Genomic DNA, 19,375 nt, shown 5'->3' with positions numbered 1-19,375 from the left:
CCAATGGCGTTCCAGTTGATTGAGCAACAAGTATAGATATTAAAAAAGTCCTTTTAAGAGTCCTTCATTCAGAAGATTAGGCCCTGGGACACAGATCTGCCAACTAAATGTTGAGCGTCTCTCAAGGACGAAATGTAACTTTCTGGGGAAGATGCTGAAGATACGTTTGATCTATGTTCTAGCACTTCAGGAAACCCATGTTAAGAGCAAGGAACAGGCCTGCCTGTATAAGATAGATGGCTATAAGCTTGCCACCAACGCTTACAACCCAAAATATGGCCTGGCAATCTATGTGAAGAATGAGATATCCAACTATACAAAACTATTGTCCACTGAAAACTGAGGCACCAGCACAACATCTATCAACCTTGGTAAATTGACAAGTGTTAACATTTATAAGCCACCCAATGAAAAATGGCCCCATTCAGCTCCACCAACCCACCGAACACTTGTCTATATATGTCATAGACTTCAGCAGTTGTCATATGGAATGGGGGTATGAGGCCAAAAATGAAAACAGGGAAGCCCTGACAGTAGAGGACATATAGCTTGTGTGCAATGCTAAACGATGTGATCCTTTTATGTCTACTAGGTAGAGACAAGAGTATAACCTGGGCCTCACTGATAGGGATGGTACCCCTCTCCTTGTGTCTAAAGTGCTCTCTCACTTCCCACACAGCCAACATCAGCCGGTCATGAGCCATGCATGCTTGGATCAAAATCCCTGTGATGCAGTCAAAATGGGGGGTGAGGTGGAACCTTGGCAGGACAGACTCACCCAGGTTCACAGCGGAGGTTGAAAAAATTATTCACCAAATTTCCCCAAGGCCAAAGGAGTATGACCATTTTGCAGCCCTTCTCAACACAGCCTCAAAAAACAACATCCCACATGGATACAGGGCTACATTCCTTGTTAAAACTCTAACCTCTTCCAACAATACCAACACTCAAGGGATCTTGCACTGGCAACAGCCTTACTTGGGTCCCTGGACACCACCAGATGCCAGAAGTGGATGGAGTGTGTGCAATCCTTGGATTTCAGGCATTCAAGCTGCCGAGCCTCAAACCTGAGGAAACTCGGAGCAACTAACCCTGCAGAAGCTGTGAACCCCAGGTCAAACCAGATGACCCAGCCAGATACCATTGCCACAAAACTGGGAAGTGTTTTCTTTTCCTGCAGTGCTGTCAGGGGGCAATTGAAGGAGTCAATGGCCAACTGCCCACAATCCTCTGCACTCTCAGACAGTTTCTCTGCCAAGGAACTTAGGGCTGGTCTGACTACAGCAATGAGAGGGAAGGCTACAGGGAAAGATGGAATACCTCTAGACTTCCTTCACCATCTCGGACCAATGACTCAAAAAAGTGGCTTCTGTGCCTACGTTCGAATGTGATGGAGAGCGGCCAAACCCCTCAAATCTGGCATGAAGCAATGGTTATTGCTCTGTTGAAACCAGGGAAACCAGCCAGTGATCCTGGGAGCTACAGGGCAATATCATTGCTTTGTACAACTTATAAACTACTAGAGAGGCTCATCCTCCAAAGGGTTAGCCCAATTGCCAAGGCATCCACCCCCCAAAAACAAGCCAGTCTTACGCCACACCGAAGCTGCTGTGAGCAAGTGCTTGCCCTCACCAGGATCATCGCAGCTGGCTTCTAGCACAACCTTAAGACCAGCACTGCATGCATTGACCTTTGCACAGTGTATGATACTGTTTGGAAAATGGTCTGTTGCTAAAACTGTCCTGCCTTCTCCTGTGCACCAGGCCCCTCTGCTTTTGTGGACATTTCTGGGCAACTGACTGACACATGTCTACCTCCAAGACCAAGTGAGTAGACCAAGGACCCTAAATAACAGCTTCCCACAGGGAAGTGTTCTTGCCCTGACCCTCTTCAACATTTATATAAGCGATATGTCTGCTACCTCTTTGAGGAAATATGTATATGCCAATGACCCAGTACTAACCACACTGGCAAGGATCTTCAAAGAGATTGAAGACACACTGATGTTAGACCTGTCAATAGTGGCAAAATATTTATGCACATGGAGGCTGTAACCAAATTCAGCTAAGTCCATCATCTTGGCATTTCACTTCAACAACCACAAAGCACATGTTCATCTCAACATCACCTTTTGCGGAAAAAAATTACAACATGATCCAGCTCCATTCTACCTAGGTGTGACATTCGACCACACCTTAACCTTTCATAATTTTCTTTGAAACATAGCTATGAAGAACAAGAGTCGGGTGAACATAATGCAAAAACTCACCAGAATGAGCTGGGGTGCCACCCTGGGAGTACTCCACACCTCTGCTATGGCACTGGTTTTCTCAATGGCCAAGTACTGTGCATCTGTCTGGGCTGCTAACACTCATACCAAATGCGTGGATGTCCAGGTAGATTCTGCAATGCGTGCTATCACCAGAACCCTGCAGTCTACACCAATTCAATGGTTACCAGTGCTGTTGTTCCTCCAGACATTCACCATGACGAAGCTACATACAGAGAGGTTATCCTTATGAATGACAACAAAGACCTCCCCATCCATAGAGATTTAAAGAACCTCCCAACTCACAGCTTGGTCTTCCAGAAACCTTTGTGGTCACATGTACAAGCCCTCACAGGGTACAACAGTGCAGCAGCTTGGAAGAAAGCATGGGATGAAGCCATCATTCAGAATAAATATCTAATTTCCAACCCAACAACAAAGCCTACTGGTTTTGACCTTCTGCAAAAAACATGAAAGGTTCTAAATTGGATCCAAAGTGGGCATGGCCGCTGTGGTCATGATGCATAGATGACGTATTAGGAGTTCTGCAGAATGTGACTGTGCCAACCCTCATCAAACTATGAACAACATAACAACACTGTGTTCACTATACAAATTTTATGATGGCATTGCAGAGATACATTCACTTTCCTCAAGAGCATCAGACTGGTTAACTAATCTTAAACTGGACTTATAATTGTTGTTCCAAGGAAGGGAAGGAGGGGGAACAGTAGTAGAAAGTGAAATTGGGGCTATACCAAGCAACAACATTTGAATCCTATATCTCTGTGTGGAGAGAGAGAAGCAGAAATGGTCATTTTGTCCAATCTTGCAGGAAAAGAAAACACTTGGAGTTGGGAAATTACTTGAAAGAGCAAATGTTTCATGGCAAGATTTGCCTAATTTCTTGCACAGCTTGACTTGTGACATCATTGAGAGACAAAACAGGCACCCTTGGTCAGGTATAAATAAGAGACACTGATGCATCTTTGTTCATCAGCAGCACTGGGGGAAGGAATGCAAAAGAAGCAACTGAGAGCTGCAGCATGGTTGGTAAAATGCAGTCAAGTTCCCCAGTGTGTGAGTCTGGTTTACTCAGTGCACTACTGGGTTGATTCTTTTGAGCTCTACATTATCCAACCTGGTTCTTATGTTCTGTGCATCCCCATGGTACCTAAATTAGTTGAGTGAGGTGTTTGGTCCTGAATGACGTAGAGGCTTTTATGCACCAGTGCTCTGATGAGTATACAGTACTGGTATGCTAACATAGCTTTCTAGGGAAAAGCCCCCTCATGACATTTGTGCACAGAGGAAGATGCATATTTTACCTTCCTCCTCTTATGGTAGCACATCCTGTTGTCTGTTAGCAGCCGGGTCATGCAGGAAATTCCAGTGTTATGTCACTAGCACTGTTGCTGGGTTTGGAGAAGATGACTTTTGGTGTGCATTTGTAGGAAATGCCAGGTTCTACCATCTTGCAGTAGCAAGCCCTAGATAACAAAAATAACATCCCCTTGAGCAGTTAATGTACCTTGCACATTGGTCTGGAGCAATAACAGTTAAAGCTATGGCCTACGGAGCTCTTGCAAACCAAGCAGTGTGAGGTCTTGTCAGTGTTTTGATGGGAGATCCTCCGAGAGAACTATAGGTTACTGACTTGGCTTAATCTGTCCCTTCTTTGTCAGGATGGACCCTAGGCAAGTGCAGCCCAAGAGGACCATGCAGTGCTGCCCCTGTCCTCTACCCTAGAGAACAAGCGGTAGTGCTCCAAGTGGGGATCAAATGTTCCCTGATGCGTTTAGCCTCTTTCCCTGCTTTTGGGATGTCCTTGGGCTAACAGCAATTTCTGCTAAATTCATGTATGTATGTGAATTTACCTATTTAATTGTTGTTTTTTTCCCTTTTTGTTCTGTTTCATTCCACAGGTTGGTTAGAAACACTTTGCTCCAAGTATTCTTTAATTTGTAGTTTTCAGGAGGAAAAAATAGCCAGGCAGGATTGTTTCTGTTATTTGATTGGCTGAGCATAAGCCTTGTAATCAAGTGGAGTGCTGGCTTGAGCCAATGAAACTTAAAGAGTCTGTTAGGGAAAAAAGCCATTTAGGGAGAGAGAGCATTTATAAGGAGTTTCTTTCCCTTGCTGTGTCACAGGCCATGTGTAAAGTATCTTTCCCAGCAGAGCTCTTGTACGAACGTAGGGTCCAAAATGTAAATGTGCATTTCTGTTGCAAGAGTCCCACACCGCAACTGCTTGAGCGTTAGCGGTTTTGTTCAATTGTCTCTGCGCTACACTGTGAATAAGACTCGAGTGCTTCAAAATGAACAGGGCATGAGCAAAGGTGATCGGCGACAATTGCCTGTTACTCAGTGGGTTGTGTCATTTCCAGCAGTGGAGAGTGAGGACAGAATTCTACTGCATCACTGCAGTAGTGTCTAGCAGTCACTCTGCGCTGGTCCAAGTGACAATGCAAAGTGCAGAAAATTGATCTAATTGAATTTTAAATTCAAGCAGTCCTCCAGGTCTTGTATCTTAAGAAACAGGACACTTAGTTTTAAAGTTGCTAAATAAATACAAAAAGCAACCAGTCTGTACTCCCTTGACATATCATTTGCAAAACCCAAATAAAGGTTTAAATAATTAATGGCATCTTAAATCTTGTATTAATCAAATACTCAATAGACATACTATTATGTTCAAACGTAACTAAATATATATTTTGTCACAGCACAAAAACCTTAACTCTGACCCCTGGAGAGCTTAGAGGTTTGTTTGGCAGACAAGGGTCTTTGGGTAAATGTGATATCTTTTATTAGACCAACTAAATAGTAGGAAAAAATGTTTTACAGGTTTGTTTGATGTATAACCTTCGTTGTCTCGATTTCTCCTGTCCCCTTCATTGTTTTCTTCAAAAGGATATTTTTAGATTTTAATCATAAATTTATGTTGAGTATTTATTAGAATTGTTTATGCCACTGTCCTCTCACGTCATTCTCCAGTTTATCTAAATAGGTTTAGAAAAAAAATGTTTAGCTGATATAGCTCAGTCTTAAAGAGAGCAAGACCTTGGTTCCCAAACCTCTGGCCAAGCCTCTGGCCCAATTAGGTCATCTTAAATGAGCAATCCAGGCTGAAATGAGCAGTTAAGGATTGTCCCAGTACAGGGCAGGCCTGGTGAGTAATAGAGCTGGTCGCAATGTATTTGGTATTGTTTGTGCTGGCAAGCTTTCAAACCCGCATCACTAAGACCCATGCGGATGTCTCGCTAGAGGCAGAGAGCCCAGACAAGGCACTTTGATAACTAAAAGCTGCCTTATAGGGGTGGTTTCTCAGTCCTGCTGCAATGCTTTGCAGTCTCTCTCCTAGAGCTGTCCTTCTATGAGACATTACCAAGTCCCCTTTGGCTGAGTACAGCTGACTTTCATAGCTGGGATTCCCTAGTCACAACCTTTTTTGGACAGCTACAAGTCGAGGACATTGGCTCTGTCAGACACTGCCCAGAGAAACATAAGGTCAGAGACTGAGAATGAGCTGTTTTTCCTCCTCCAAGCCTCAGTCGCTCCAATCACAAGCAGCTGAAAGACTGAGAGCATGGACAATCCAGGGAGCTGCCAGGCTCGGGGACCCAGTGCAGGGGCTGGATGTACAAGCAGGGAAGGGAGCCTGGAAGGTCACCACTGATGACAATACAACTACAGCAGGTATCCCCGGCACTGTGGGACTCCTACTCGAGACTGCCCCTTGCCCATCTCTGCCTGGCAAGGCAGAGTCATAGGTGAAACAGCAGCTTTGAAACTCTCTGATAAGCAGTTGGGGTCTGTATTTCCTACAACTGGAGAGACATTCACAATGGGGATGTCATGTCAGTCAAGAGCCTTCACCCCAACCCCTTGCTGTTATTGCTGTACTCCCAAAGAGTGAGTGTTTTTCTCATTTGCCCCTTTGGGTGAAGGTATTTCATGAACGGACAGCCCTGGAGGCTGCTGCCTTCTGCCCATAGAACAGGTACAGCAGCATGGGAAATGTCTGCATTGGCTTGTTGACAAGCTTCCTCTGTGATCAGCTCTGAGGTGGAAAGGGCAATTCCACACGGCCGTTTGAGCCTTTGGTCGGGTGCTGAGACTTGTGCCAAGGAGCCCGGGGGGGAGAAGAGGGGATGAACAAACAGCTTCTCTAGTGAAGGTAGATGTGTGTCCACCAGGTGAGCTGAGACTCCCAGATCAGTGGGTTCACACTGCCTTCTGAGCATGCATCAGATAGCAAAAGCTTTCCTTCCCAGCTGAACTGGAATACATCCAAAACCCCAGCTGAGAAGTGAAAAGCTCTGTATATCTCTCTACCAGCCCCCAGAGCCATCCATTTCCCAAGATTTTTTATTTGTCATTTTTGAGAAATTAAAGAGAAAAGGCTCTTCCTAAATCTGACACCAGACCTCTCTCTCCCCACGGGCAGAGGTCCTAGACATGAAGCAGGACTCTCCATAGGAGAGGAAATGCCACTCATTCTGTAAAACCCTGCCAAGGAAAAATACCTTTTACCAATCGTAGCTTTGAGCTTCATTAAAAGACCAGCCCCTGATTGGCTTTTGATTATGCCAGATTCCATTCAAACCAGTCAAATTATTCTTTATGATTTATTTGTACAACTTTAACATGTCAAGTCAGCCAAAACGAGTTAGGTTGCTTAGAATAGTCTGTCGTGTAGGACTGTGGGCACTTCCTGCTTGTGTCAGAAATGCTGTTAAAATGTTTTTTCTTACATTTTTTTGGCTCCGTTCTATCTGGCAATACCCTACAAACAGAGGAAGCTATAAAGAGGGATTAATGAGGGGAGCAGAAACAGTGAAACAACTGTCTGTCTCACTGCCTACCTCTATTTATTTAGGGCCCATTGCAATAATAACAGAGCCTCTCACAGTCTTTTAATGCATTTTTCCTCAAAGCAACCCTGTGTGGTAGGGAAGTTGCTACTCTCTTATTGCAGAACTGATGCACAGAGAGACAGTGACTTGCCAGGAAAGTCTGCTGAAGAGCAGGTAACAGAACCGTGCTAGTTGATTCCAACATGCAGTTGAGGACAATGGCTTCATCCTTACAAGCAAGAGAGCAGTGAAATAAGGCTGTGCTTCAAAAATGTTTATCACCTGGTAAGTACTATGGTTGATTCTTTCAGCCTTTGTTAATTATTGCAGTATTGGCTCCTGTTTACCAGATGAAATGAAAATGTCTTTTCATTCTTACGTCACGTTTCTAGCATAGCTCAGCAAGGTGCATTTAGGGGGTTTCTGTCCCTCTGAAGAATTGAGTCTAGATGGAACTAAAGCTATAAAGGTGAGTGAGGAGTGAGGTAGGTGGGTGTCACTGGGAACCCACCACCTGATTCAGTGTGACTGTAAGGCAGCCTTTGCTAGGAAAAGCCCAAGAGTGTGATAGCAGTGGAGCTGCAACTCAGGGTGGAGACCCCTCTGACTGCGGTCTGTTAGGAAGATGGTAATGGCTGGAGAGGTGAAGGTTAGAAATGAGATGCATTACCAGACTTGGGTGTGGAGAGCCCAGGGCTGGACTAAGACCCCAACGTGCGTGGGCAATGCTGTAGGTAGACAGGATCATACCTATCTAGAGTGAATCTCTTGCCTTGCCAGTGTCCTGTCCATGCTGTGCCTGTTTCTCAGTGGTGCCATTCAGCTCTTCCTGTTCCTTGGCATTGAACTCAGTTAAAATAAGTTAAGAAATGTTGTGAACAGATTGTGGGCTAATCTGTGAAACAGTCGGGCTGTGCATAGATTCACACTGTGGGGAGTGGGAAGGAGGCCTCCCGATGAGGGGCAACAGACACATTTGGTGTGAGGCAGCTGATGGTGAGAAGTCTGCACACTCCAGTCACATACGTCTGTCTAAATATTTCATTCCCCTGCTGGCTGCAGCAGCATCCCTGCACATGGAGAGCAGCATTCAACATTTCCCTAGGCCAGGCTCCAGGGCTTGAGGGGCAAGTGGAGCTCGGTCATGAATGTGATGCCTCCATCCATCCTTGGTCTGCTACAAATTGCCATGGCAACCCATTGGCACAGAGAGCGGATGCAGATGTGTTTGGGCTGGGGTGGAAATACCTCTGTTCACTGTGTGAAGGAGCATGATGAGACTTACATGCTATGGGAGCAAGGGCTGTCTCCTTCCTGAATCCAGTGTTGGCCAGCTTTACTAGAGAGGCTGATATATCCTGCAGCAGTGTTGTTTCTCACTGGCCACAGTTAGTTCAAGAGTAAGCCTAACATGGCTGGGCAGCTAGCTGAAAGTCACAGCTCTGTAGCTTCGAGCAGAATCTGACGCAGTTTCTCTATAGCAATGGTTCTCAAACTGGGGCACATGGCACTTTCCCACAAGGTATGTGCTTAAATAATAATAATGGTGGTGGAGCTCCTGACTGGTGAGTAATGGCACTGTCATGCATTGGCATCAGTGTCATCACTCCTAAGGAATAAACAAGCAGAGACATGTTGGGTGAAGTGGGTATAAGCGCTGCAGCAGTATTTTGCTGATAAAGGGGTATGCGGTGATGAAGGGTTGAAAACCACTGATCTACAGCAAGCGGCTTGTTTAATCAGGGTCTATGCCGACAGAAGCTGAAGGGTGTCCCTAATTTTGGAAGAATAGGCATATACTGCTCTATCTAGCTCCAAACCGGCTGTATGAAAAGGTGTACTACGGCATGCTGGGTCTTGGAGTCCACCTCAGGCAGCAGATCTGCAATAGAGGCACGGGAAACTTTGCTGCAGGTTCTAAAGTATGTGTCAGGGATGCATGTGGTAGCCGTGCTGGTCTGAGACAAAAAGAAATACAAAACTCTAAAACTCTTGGTTCAGAGATGTTGCCTTTTATTAGACCAGATTTCTTAGTTGGTTTAATAAAAGGTATCGTCTTTGAACCAAGAGCTTTAGAGTTCTGCATTTCTACAATGCATTGCATTTAGCCATGCTTTGCTGAGGCCCTCTTCTCCATCCACCCACAATTGTGCCTCATGCGGTGGCTGTCGCTACCGAGCAGGGCACTGAAGAGACCCAAGGAAGACCCAGAGTCTCCAGAACGCTACCTGTTCCTAGGAGATGGTGCCCACCAGGTAGGCAGCCACCCATGATGCACAGGCTTCTGGGTGCACTTTACTTTTGACTACAGTAGTGGGGAGGATATTTTGGCCCTGTTGTAACTTCGACAAGTAGCTGCAGAGAGCCAGTTGCATCTCCTGACTAAAGGCTGCTGAATGCTCTCTGGTTCAAAATGAAGATCTTTATATGAGGCCCCTCATGTTAACCAAGGACTGGGTGCAGTCTAGGCCCGTTCTGCCATCCATCCTTCTTCCCTGGCAACCTCACCTCCTCCTCCTCAGGTGAGAAGTAAAGGGGGTAGCTCATGTCGGAGGCAACTATGGAGAATTATCCCTTGGAAACCTCCGGCTGGTGTAAGGTGACTCTGTGCTATGTGAATAAATGCTGGGACACATATGAAAACATCTGCCCTGAAGGGTTTATAATCTACAAGGCCAGAAATCAAAAGCGGGGGCAGGCAGGAATTACCTCCCTAGCTGTTCCCCAGAGAGATGTAATGAACAAGTGAATTGTCAAAGAGCAGATGTTGCTCACAAAATTGCTCACGTCCTAGTTATTTTGCAAAATGGGTTGGAAAACGGTTTTTTTGCAAACAAAATGAAATTTTGATGAAAAATAAAGTGGCAGGGCGGGGTGTAGGGGGATAGTGGGTGGTTAAACCCATTTTCTGACTGGCTCCACTAATTTGTCTGTAATGACTGATCCCAGTCAAGAGAACCAACCTAGCTTTGCCTTGAGATGCCTTCAGCCTACTCCCTTGTGTCACAAACTGGGGTATGCATGTGCCTGCCAGGAACCAGAGGCTTTCTTGAGGGCCTGAGAGAGAAAGGCATGGGAAAGCAGAAGGGGAAAGGGAAATATAGATGGAGGCAGAGGAAAAAGAGACAGGAAGACTAACTCTGCCATCTCTCTGAGGCTCATGGGGAAGTGTGAGTGTGGTTGTAAAGACACAACATGCCCCTTCTTGTTATCCATAGCTGGGAATCCTACAGCTACACAGCAGACAACCTTCAAAGGGGTCCTTTGCTCCAAAACTGTATGGGTGTGTCATGGTGGAGCATGGCTCGTGGCCCTGGGTGCTTGGTGTCTCCTTGCAGTGTTGGGCTGGCAGGGGAGCCACGTGCTAACCACCTTCTGTCGGCCCTTGCAGATCTTCCACATGACCTATGACCTGGCGAGCGCAGTGGTGCGGATCGTCAACCTCATCGGCATGATGCTGCTGCTGTGTCACTGGGACGGCTGCCTCCAGTTCCTGGTGCCCATGCTGCAGGACTTCCCTGATGACTGCTGGGTGTCCCTCAACCGCATGGTGGTAAGTGCCCAGTCTTTGACCCTTCTCTCCCCTTTCCCCTCCCCACCAAAAAAATCATTCCCAAAAGCCCCTGTAACCAAGCAGCTCTGTTCTGGTCACCCCCACCATCCGCAGACACGTAGCATCTCCCAACCTGTCCAGCAGCCCTACTCCTCCTCCCACTACTCTCCCTTCCTCGTCTCTCCAGTCATCCCCTAGGGTCTTGGCATTGGGACGGGAGATGGGATGCCCTTTGGAGACTCCTCTGTGGTGCGGGAGGCAGAGGATTGAGGAGCTAGACACCAAGGGGGCAGAGCCGCACTGGAGCCTGCTCCTGGCCGCACATAGAAGTTGGGAGCCTGGCTCCCCCTACTGGCAGGAGAGGGCAAGGGGAAGGCTTCGAGGAAAAGAGCTACACCAACCAACCCTCTTTTGTGCAGGGAGCTGGCAATGGTAAGTCCAGGGAGGCCAAGTGACTCCCCTTAAGGGAAAGCCTGGGTCTAAACCACCATTCAACTTCCTTGGCACCACTCCTGCTGCAGCCTGGACATCATCATTCAACCTGCTTGGTGCCCAGGTGTAAGACAGGTGTGTTTGCCCTTCCCCCTGCCCATCTTATGGACTGCTGTGCACAGTAAATCCAGGCTTGCATCACACCTGGAGAATAAACCACACTGAGCAGCACTGTGACTTCCCCTGCAAGGAGCAATATCTCGGCCTCCTAGCAATAGCCGGGGCTATTTTGCAATCTGCCCTGTTTGTTATGGGTGAGATATATAACATATGGTAAGTGGCCAGTGAGCTTATGGTGCCTTTCAAAATTTGTTGGGGAATTCAGGATCCTTTATTCAAAGGGACAATGTCCAGTTGATTAAGCAGAAAAACTGACAAACCTTAAAAATCGCTTCTTATTACAGCTCTTAACTCCTGGATTCTCTCAGCCAATTTCTTCTTAAAAATCAGGCACTGATGCAAAAAGAAACTCCAAATTAAAAAGGACTGCTAGCTTCCCCTACCTCCCTGGAGCGGCGCTGTGGGCACGTGCTGCCTGTACCCCTGCTGAGTTTGCAGCCACAAGCCTTCATTTCCTGGGGGTTCATTTTGCTCTTACTGCTCTAGCAGTTGTTCACCTCCTGTTAGTGAAAGGTGCCAGAGTGATGGAAATAGAGCCCAGAGTCCTTTATTTAGGTACAGAAGAAGCACAACATGGGTAGTATCTGTATAATTGTGCTGCCCTTTTTATTTTGATAGCAACTAGAGAGTCCCATTGTGTGTTGGTTGTCCTACAGGCATCAAGGGACGGGCCTTTGCCCTGAAGAACCTACAGTCTAAACAGGACGAGATAGCCTTAGGCGAAAGACGCGCACAGAAGAGGAGTGAGTTGCCCAAAGTTATGGCAGGGCTGGGATTTGAACCTACATTTCCTGGCTCCCAGAGCCCCAGTCACTGGATCACGTGGCTCTTCCCTGGCTGAAGTATCTCTAGCTTCCCTCAGTTATGGTATCCCTACAGGTGTTGAAAGGTGGCTGTGTCTCTTTTGCTAGTCAGTACTGACCCTGCCAGGAGAGTTTAATGGTCCCCAAGAACTGAAAGGAGACTAAATGTGCTGAGCAGCCCTTAAATGGGAGCAGCTTTTATGCAGTTCTCACTCCCAAGCTTAGTGGGGGGAAGGCTTTGCCCCCTATTACCACCCTCCTATAAACAGCCTGGCACTACAGAGCCAAGGCAGGACCTGGAGGGAGCTGCAAATCCAGGCACACGTGAGGAACGTGCTGAATTCAAAGGCCAGCTCAAAGGAGCTCAGAACCAAACTGCAAGGTGGGGAGAAGAGATTAGAGGCATAGGGCGTGCAGGGAATGAGGAGGTATTCCAGGCTGATTGATGTGAAGCCCCACATCTGGGGAAAGGCAGGAAACAGCAGGGATGGAGCCAGTTTTAGAGAAGGGATGGTCCAGGGCTTGAAGGAGACCTGGGTCCTTGTCCCTGCTCTGCCACAATCTCCTCTTGTGTCCTGTGTGACAAGTTACTTAGCTTCCTTCTGCCTAAGCTCCCCAAGTATATGAAAGGGATAATAGCCCTGCCTTATCTCACAAGGGGCTGTTGAGGATATGGCCATGGGAACCTCCATGCGACCTATGATAGCCTTGGTGGTGGGAAGAGGCAGGTATCCTGTAGACCCGTAGGCTCTCAGAGAGTGAGAGGCAAATTGGATATGGGTCTGCAGAGCTGTTGTTGGACATGCAATGGCTCCCAAGCATGTGATCCATCCCAGGTTGCTGAAGGACATGGAGATGCTCAAGGCTGTGAAGCCTGACAAGACAGCTTGTGTCACCCAGAGCAAAGATGAGCAACAAATATACCAGAATGAGAGCATGAGATGCATGAAGAGGGAGGGAGCTAAATTTATATAGCCTAAAAAAAGCACAAGCTGGGGCAGGACAGGATAAGAGTCTATAAATACTGCCAAGGTATCTGTGTGACGGAAGGAAGGGATGATTCTCAGTCTCAGAAGATGGCAGGAGTCATGGCTAAGGGAGCATCATGTTAGTCTAGGTGGCAGGAAACTGTTCTTAGCAGCAAGAGTCAGTGAGCAGGGGAAGTGCAGGATGCCAGCGGGAGGAGATCATGGCTGAGATGGCAGAAGGTGCTGTGCCCCCGGGGACCTGCCTGGTGCAGACAGTCAGACTGGGAGTGGCAGTCCCTAGAGCCTCCAAGCATGCAGATAACTTCTCATGTGTATTTTCTTTTTGTGTCTTAATCAAGTCAACATTTTTTCCACGCTTTCCGTACAACAAAATCTAAAAATGAAAGCAACCAGCCCAGAAACAGAGTTTCAGAAAACCCAGTGGACTTTTCTAGGGGAGTGTAGAGGCCTCTCTGGTGCCCTATATGACTGCAAAGCACAGCCACTGTAGCAGTCCCTGGAAAACCCTACCTGTAGAAAGCTTAACCAGTGGGTTTAACTAACGAGAGCAATTAGCTGTGCTGGAATCCTGATGATTAGTTCTCATAAGCGGATTCGGACCTCCCATTTCTTGAGAAGGCGAATGCTTCCAAACTCTCCAACTGCCATCGTGTGTCTGTGGGCCGGGCCAGCAACAGAGGCAGGATGAAATTATCAGCGCAATTATTTGCTAATATTCCACAGTGAAGAAATAACAAATGAGACAGATTGCTAATTCAGTTGATGACATTAAAACTGTGGTTGTCCCAGTGATTTGAAAGACTTTGGAGTCAGGTCCTCTCTGGTGGGCTACAGAATGGACCCATTAGAGACCCAAATTGCATATAGAAAAATTGGAGCTTACTCAGTGATCTGCAAAGTCAAGTTGGGGGAATTCTCTGCCAGACCAGTCAAAACCCCGAGGATGAGCATGTTTGTTGCATGTGAGGAATTGCCCTTCCCAGCTGCACCAAGGTCTAGATTCTTCGGCACGTGCGGGGAGATCAACCACATGACTCAGAAATGGCAGGGGAGGCTGTTTCCAGTATTAGTTGCTCAGCCTCAGTCTCAGGGTAGCAGTGTTAGCTTCCCTGCAGGGCACTTTATCAAAAAAGGGAAAATACCAGTGAGACCTGCATGGAGGCATCTCCATAGGACCCTGCTTGACAGTTCCTAATTCATAGATTCATAGATGCTAGGGTCGGAAGGGACCTCAATAGATCATCGAGTCCGACCCCCTGCATAAGCAGGAAAGAGTGCTGGGCCTACATTACCCCAGCTAGATACACATCTAGCCTTCGCTTGAAGACCCCCAGGGTAGGGGAGAGCACCACCTCCCTTGGGAGCCCGTTCCAGACCTTGGCCACTTGAACTGTGAAGAAGTTCCTCCTAATATCCAATCTAAATCTGCTCTCTTCTAGCTTGTGGCCATTATTTCTTGTAACCCCCGGGGGGGCCTTGGTGAATAAATACTCACCAATTCCCTTCTGTGCCCCCCGATGAACTTATAGGCAGCCACCAGGTCGCCTCTCAACCTTCTCTTGAGGAGGCTAATCACAGAAGTCAGGTCTCCACTAAGACCTGAATGCTGCTGGAAGCACATGGCCAGACTGCCTGGTATTGCACTGAGCAGATACATCCTTCAGGAGAGGCAAGTATCCCCCCGGTCAGATATGGTGACCTTGCCTATGAAATATTAATGGTCTTCCCCCTTGCCACATGAAGGCTGAGTGAAGAGATCAGCTCCCTCCCTCCTGCAGCAGGAAGGGAGCCTGATCCCATCTGTATGCTAAAGGCACATAGCTCCCGAATGAATCTCCCTGGGGATGCTCAGCTCTCGCCATGCATCCAGACTAGCAGGCCAGCTAACCGGCACATGCCCTCCCTGCCTTGCTCTAGGATGTCTGGGCAGCTGAAGACCCACTTTTATCAGTAGGGGGAGGGAAGTCTTTGGTTCTCTAGTTTTATGGGGTCTTTCAGTGTGTGAAGGCTGCTAGCAGCGCTGACTAAAGATTAGCAAAAAACAGGCATATGCTTGTGCAAACCTCCCTGAGGTGTCTTACTCAGCCGTTGCATCTCAGCCATGCTAGTCCAATCCCTGTAGCTGCCCTGATCCACTTCAATCCAGACCTGCGGCTCCTCTCTCCCTAGCCCTGCACTTCTACCAGTTCCTGCTCCATGAGCTATCTGTGGTTTCAGCTCGGGGCCCATGACTCACAGTTGAGCAGTTGTGGTACCACTCAGTAGCACACAGCGATGTTTGGAAACTTTATCCAGTGTCTGACAGCTCAGAAAAAAAAAACCATTGTGTAAGCTGTACTCTCTAGCAGGGTCAGGCAGGGACAGTGCAGGGCCCTGGGGCCTGATTTAGGCACGCAGGGGCAGTGCGGCACATGGAGTCCGATCTGGCCCCACATCATTCATTTGGCCCATAGGGCCAAAAGGTTGAGCACTGCTCTAGCGAATGCCAAACAGTGATGCTGTCACCAGATAGGCTCATTGCCAAGGTGAAGCTGGAAGTTTCATAAAATATGGCCAAAGCAAAATAATGTGGTTGGGGTTGGGGGCAGGGCAGGGGTTTCATTACACTGTGATTAGGTCGTAAGAGGGGCTTGGTGTGGAGTGGAATACCTCACCTTTGGAATAAGAGCTTTCAGGAAACCATTGCCTCCCTCTGTAAGCAAACACTGAAGTTAGCTGTGTTTCCTTATTTCTAGGCACATGTTTTTAGCCAGTGGGAAGCCCAGTCTTGCTGATGATGATTTGTCCTCTGAATGTCGTGAAATGTTAGTGGCACAAGTTTGGGTGACCAAAGGGTCCATCTCTTTGCCTGTGGACTGTGATCTCCTCCTGCCCAGGGGCTTGGCAGCTGTTATCTGAGCATCCTTTCATCTCGCTCTGATCTTCCACAGTGATAGATTTGCTCAGTCACTTGCAACGGGATGCCCCTCCAGCACCACCAGTGTCCCCTAAGCAATGACACCCAATCCCTTCAGCGACTTCTTCAAACTGTGCTGAAGGGATATTTGAGCAGGAGTAGGTAGGCCAAGCAGATTATGGGACACTCAACAAGGCCAAAACATGTTATCTCCTCCATGCAGATGCTTCCTGAATAATAGGAGCATGTTCTAAAGCAGGTTAACCTCAGATGTGCCCTCAAGTCTGCACACATCCCTGAAGCAGGTTCAGACAATTCTGCAGATCAGTTTTCTATTGCTTTAAATGTATTTAATGGGGAAAGGCCATGTTTATACATGTGAGCTGCACTGCTTGTCACCGTCTCAAGAGAGTTCAAGTAATACTAGCCCCCTTCTCTAGCTGAAATTATACTAGTATGGAGGTGCTTATACAGGTTATCTATTACCCTACAAGGAGAAGGATTGAACTGTACCAGTTCTCTTTATAAAACAGCCATGGCTACCATAGGCTTTGTAGACTACAGCACCTGGGTGAAGTCTAAATGCACAGTTGGGGATTGAGGGTGTTGACTAGGGGAAAGCTCAGCCTCACCCCAGGCACCCAGGAGCGCTTCTGGGAGGAGACTGGACTGCAGTTGGGTAATGAGCTAAGGTTTTCTTAATGTGCATCATTGAATGGTTGGAACAAGAGAGCAGGCCTAATGGTGGCCCTATATAGCAGTATAAATGTACCCTAATGACCCAGATGTGCCCAGTGAGGAGCACCTTCTGCAAAGTGCTGAGCCCTCTATGCTTACTGAGCTCACCAAGCACTCAGCAGATCCTAAAAGTGCCTGACACCATGAAATGGTTGTGCCCTGGACATCTCACTGTAAGCCAGGGTGTAGCCCTGGTGTTTTGTCCACATCCTAACCTGACTAACCTCAGCATTTCTTCTTAAATTTCCCTTGCAGTTCTATCTGGATGCAGTGCTCTCCACTTCCCATCCTAAACCCAAGTGTAATGTTGCACTCCACTGCCAGGTTAAACCCCAGAAGCAGCCTCTGTGGTGGGTAGGGTGGGTGATTCCCTGTGGTCCTCAGGCCCCTGGGGGTCCTCAGACAGACAGTGTCTAAGGGGTCCTCAAAAGATGACTGTCATCCATCAAAAGCATGTGAATACCCACACTTAGAATTCAAAGGGGTCCAAACCTCCATTTGAAATTTCCAGAGGGGTCCACAAATGAAAAAAGATTGAAAACCAGTGCCTTAGAGACAGGATCTTGTACCAAGATGGGATCTTTCAAGCTGAAAGAGGCTTGAGGAAAGCACAGTAAGAAAACCAGAAAGAAAAAGTTGGTGGAGATGTTTCGTCACCATTCCTCAGTGTGGGGTGAAACTTTCTATTGTCTCCCCTTGGCGCACTGCTCACTGCATGGGGTAGCTGTGCTTCCACTGTACCACCACCCCCGCCCACTCTGGAGCATCTAAAGGCACATGCAGCTACCCCAAACTGGGCCGCCCTGGTTGCTTCTCTGGGTTTGAGGCTGGATACTCCATACTTACTTTATGTTTTTCATCTCCAGTGGTGAATCCTGATTCACAGGCCAGATCATTTCTCCTGGGGTATTTTATATCCTAGGCCTGGGTCTCAGTCAGCAAGTCCCAGATAATCATGGACATGTATGAATGTACCCAACCTTCTTCACTCCCCCCATTCTCCTTCCTTCTCCCCCGCCCCTTTCCTATCTATAGGTACTAATATCCTGCCCTTCTGGGTATTCTCAGCTCTTCTGGGTATCAAAGTGCTCACTGCCGGGGCTCCTGTGAAGCTCTTCTGCCCAGCATCAGCATTCTGCTCACTCCCACAAACAAATGACCCACTTTCTCTAATGCAGTTTAATAAAAGAACACGTCCATTTAATGGGGAAGGTTCATTACACAGAGAGGGAAGGGGACTACACAACTGTCTGCCCTTCTGACACAGGTGGCAGCTAGCATTATTGGGGCTGTCAATCTGCTGCCTGCCTTGCAGGTGATGTGCCATGGAAGACAGTGGCTTGGCCAGTGTGACCGGTCCAGCCCACAATCTCAAAACTGCAGTTTGACCTCCGTAATACAGATCGCCAGCAAAGTGTGGCTGGGGTAGGTCTCGTAATAAGGGAGCGCATGTGATGCTGCATAAGCAGTGGGGCTTTGTATAGTGATGGCTGCATGACTGCTAGAAGGAAGGTGGTACAGGAAAATGGACTGTGGGTAAAATCCTGTAGTAGAGAGAGGAGAATATTCCTTCAGCTAGGATCTTGCTAAGGTGACCCAGCTCTTGACACCTCAGGGTTTAGGTTGCTGCATGGCACAAGACCTCAGTGGTAAAGAAATGTGTCCAGCAGGAGCCTACAATCCTGCCTGGCCAACCTCAGCAAATGGTGGGGCTGGCTGGGGTGGTGGCATCCTGCAGATGGATGCGGTAGCTCAATTCATACCCCCAGGCAAGCTACGCTTCTAAGGAAACCTATCCACAAGCTGACACTCCCATCCACTGAGAGGGTGCAAATGTTGCCTGCCCTTATCTATGCCTGACTCCCTCTGGTTAATTGTTCCTGCTGACACAATGGACGGCCAGTTGTGTAGCAAGTAGGGAACTGAGACAGCAATTGCCACATTGTCTTCTCTGTTGTCTTGATGGCAGGAGTCATTTTCCTATGCAGTAGGTTAAACTAACTCCTCCTTTGTTAGCAAGACAAGCTCAGACAGTTTGGCGCCGGGAAGGAGCTGTATCTTCAAGGGGCTCTGAATGGGTTACTTCTTCTGTGTGCATTTTGCTGCTGTTTTTGTTGCTTTGTCAATTCTCGTTGCAAGTGCTAATCAGGACTGTCATGCATATCGTAACCGAATATAGCCTGGATAAGATTAGCTGGAGTCTTTGTCCACTTGTTTATCTCCAAACAAGGCAGTGATGCTCTCTGGAGGTTTTAAGTCTTCTTGATGGCTCAAAGGTGGCAACACAACACCCTGGCTCTATTTATGATGATTATGCTTCCTAAAAATTTTCCACTGATGTTAGTAACATTAGGAATCCTGGTAAAGAAGAGCCTTCTGCCTCTCTGACCCCTTCACTGAGCAGGGTTACATGGTGTTTAAAAACACTGGTGGCCCATTGACACCAGGGCTCTCAGTGTGGCTAACACCAGCAGAGCTGAAGCAATGGAAAGATTTAGGAAGTGTCCCTAATATAGGCATGGTCTCTCCAAAAAGGGGTCATAGAGCTGTCTCCTAGATATACTTCACCTAGCTACCAATCAGCCATCCTGCCTTCAAAGACTTTCCAAGCTGCTCTGCCTAATACTATGGCACAGGCAAATCCATAACATTAGCAT

General features: G+C 47.6%; 1 protein-coding gene across 2 annotated transcripts in view; it reads left to right on the top strand.

Moving 5' to 3' along the window:
- The window catches only part of HCN4 (hyperpolarization activated cyclic nucleotide gated potassium channel 4), a 166,272-nt gene that overhangs the window by 97,455 nt on the left and 49,442 nt on the right, over positions 1-19,375 (top strand). For both annotated transcript variants that reach the window (XM_019533294.1, XM_019533293.1), the window contains exon 3: positions 10,519-10,680. In XM_019533294.1, the coding sequence (XP_019388839.1) occupies positions 10,519-10,680 (162 nt within the window). The remainder of the gene's footprint in view (positions 1-10,518; positions 10,681-19,375) is intronic.

This window comes from Crocodylus porosus, unplaced genomic scaffold (genome assembly GCF_001723895.1).
Source record: "Crocodylus porosus isolate Cpor-Errol unplaced genomic scaffold, CroPor_comp1, whole genome shotgun sequence".
Lineage (NCBI taxonomy): Eukaryota > Metazoa > Chordata > Crocodylia > Crocodylidae > Crocodylus > Crocodylus porosus.
Note: the sequence above shows the minus strand (reverse complement) of the source record. Positions and strands in the feature narration are given on the sequence as shown.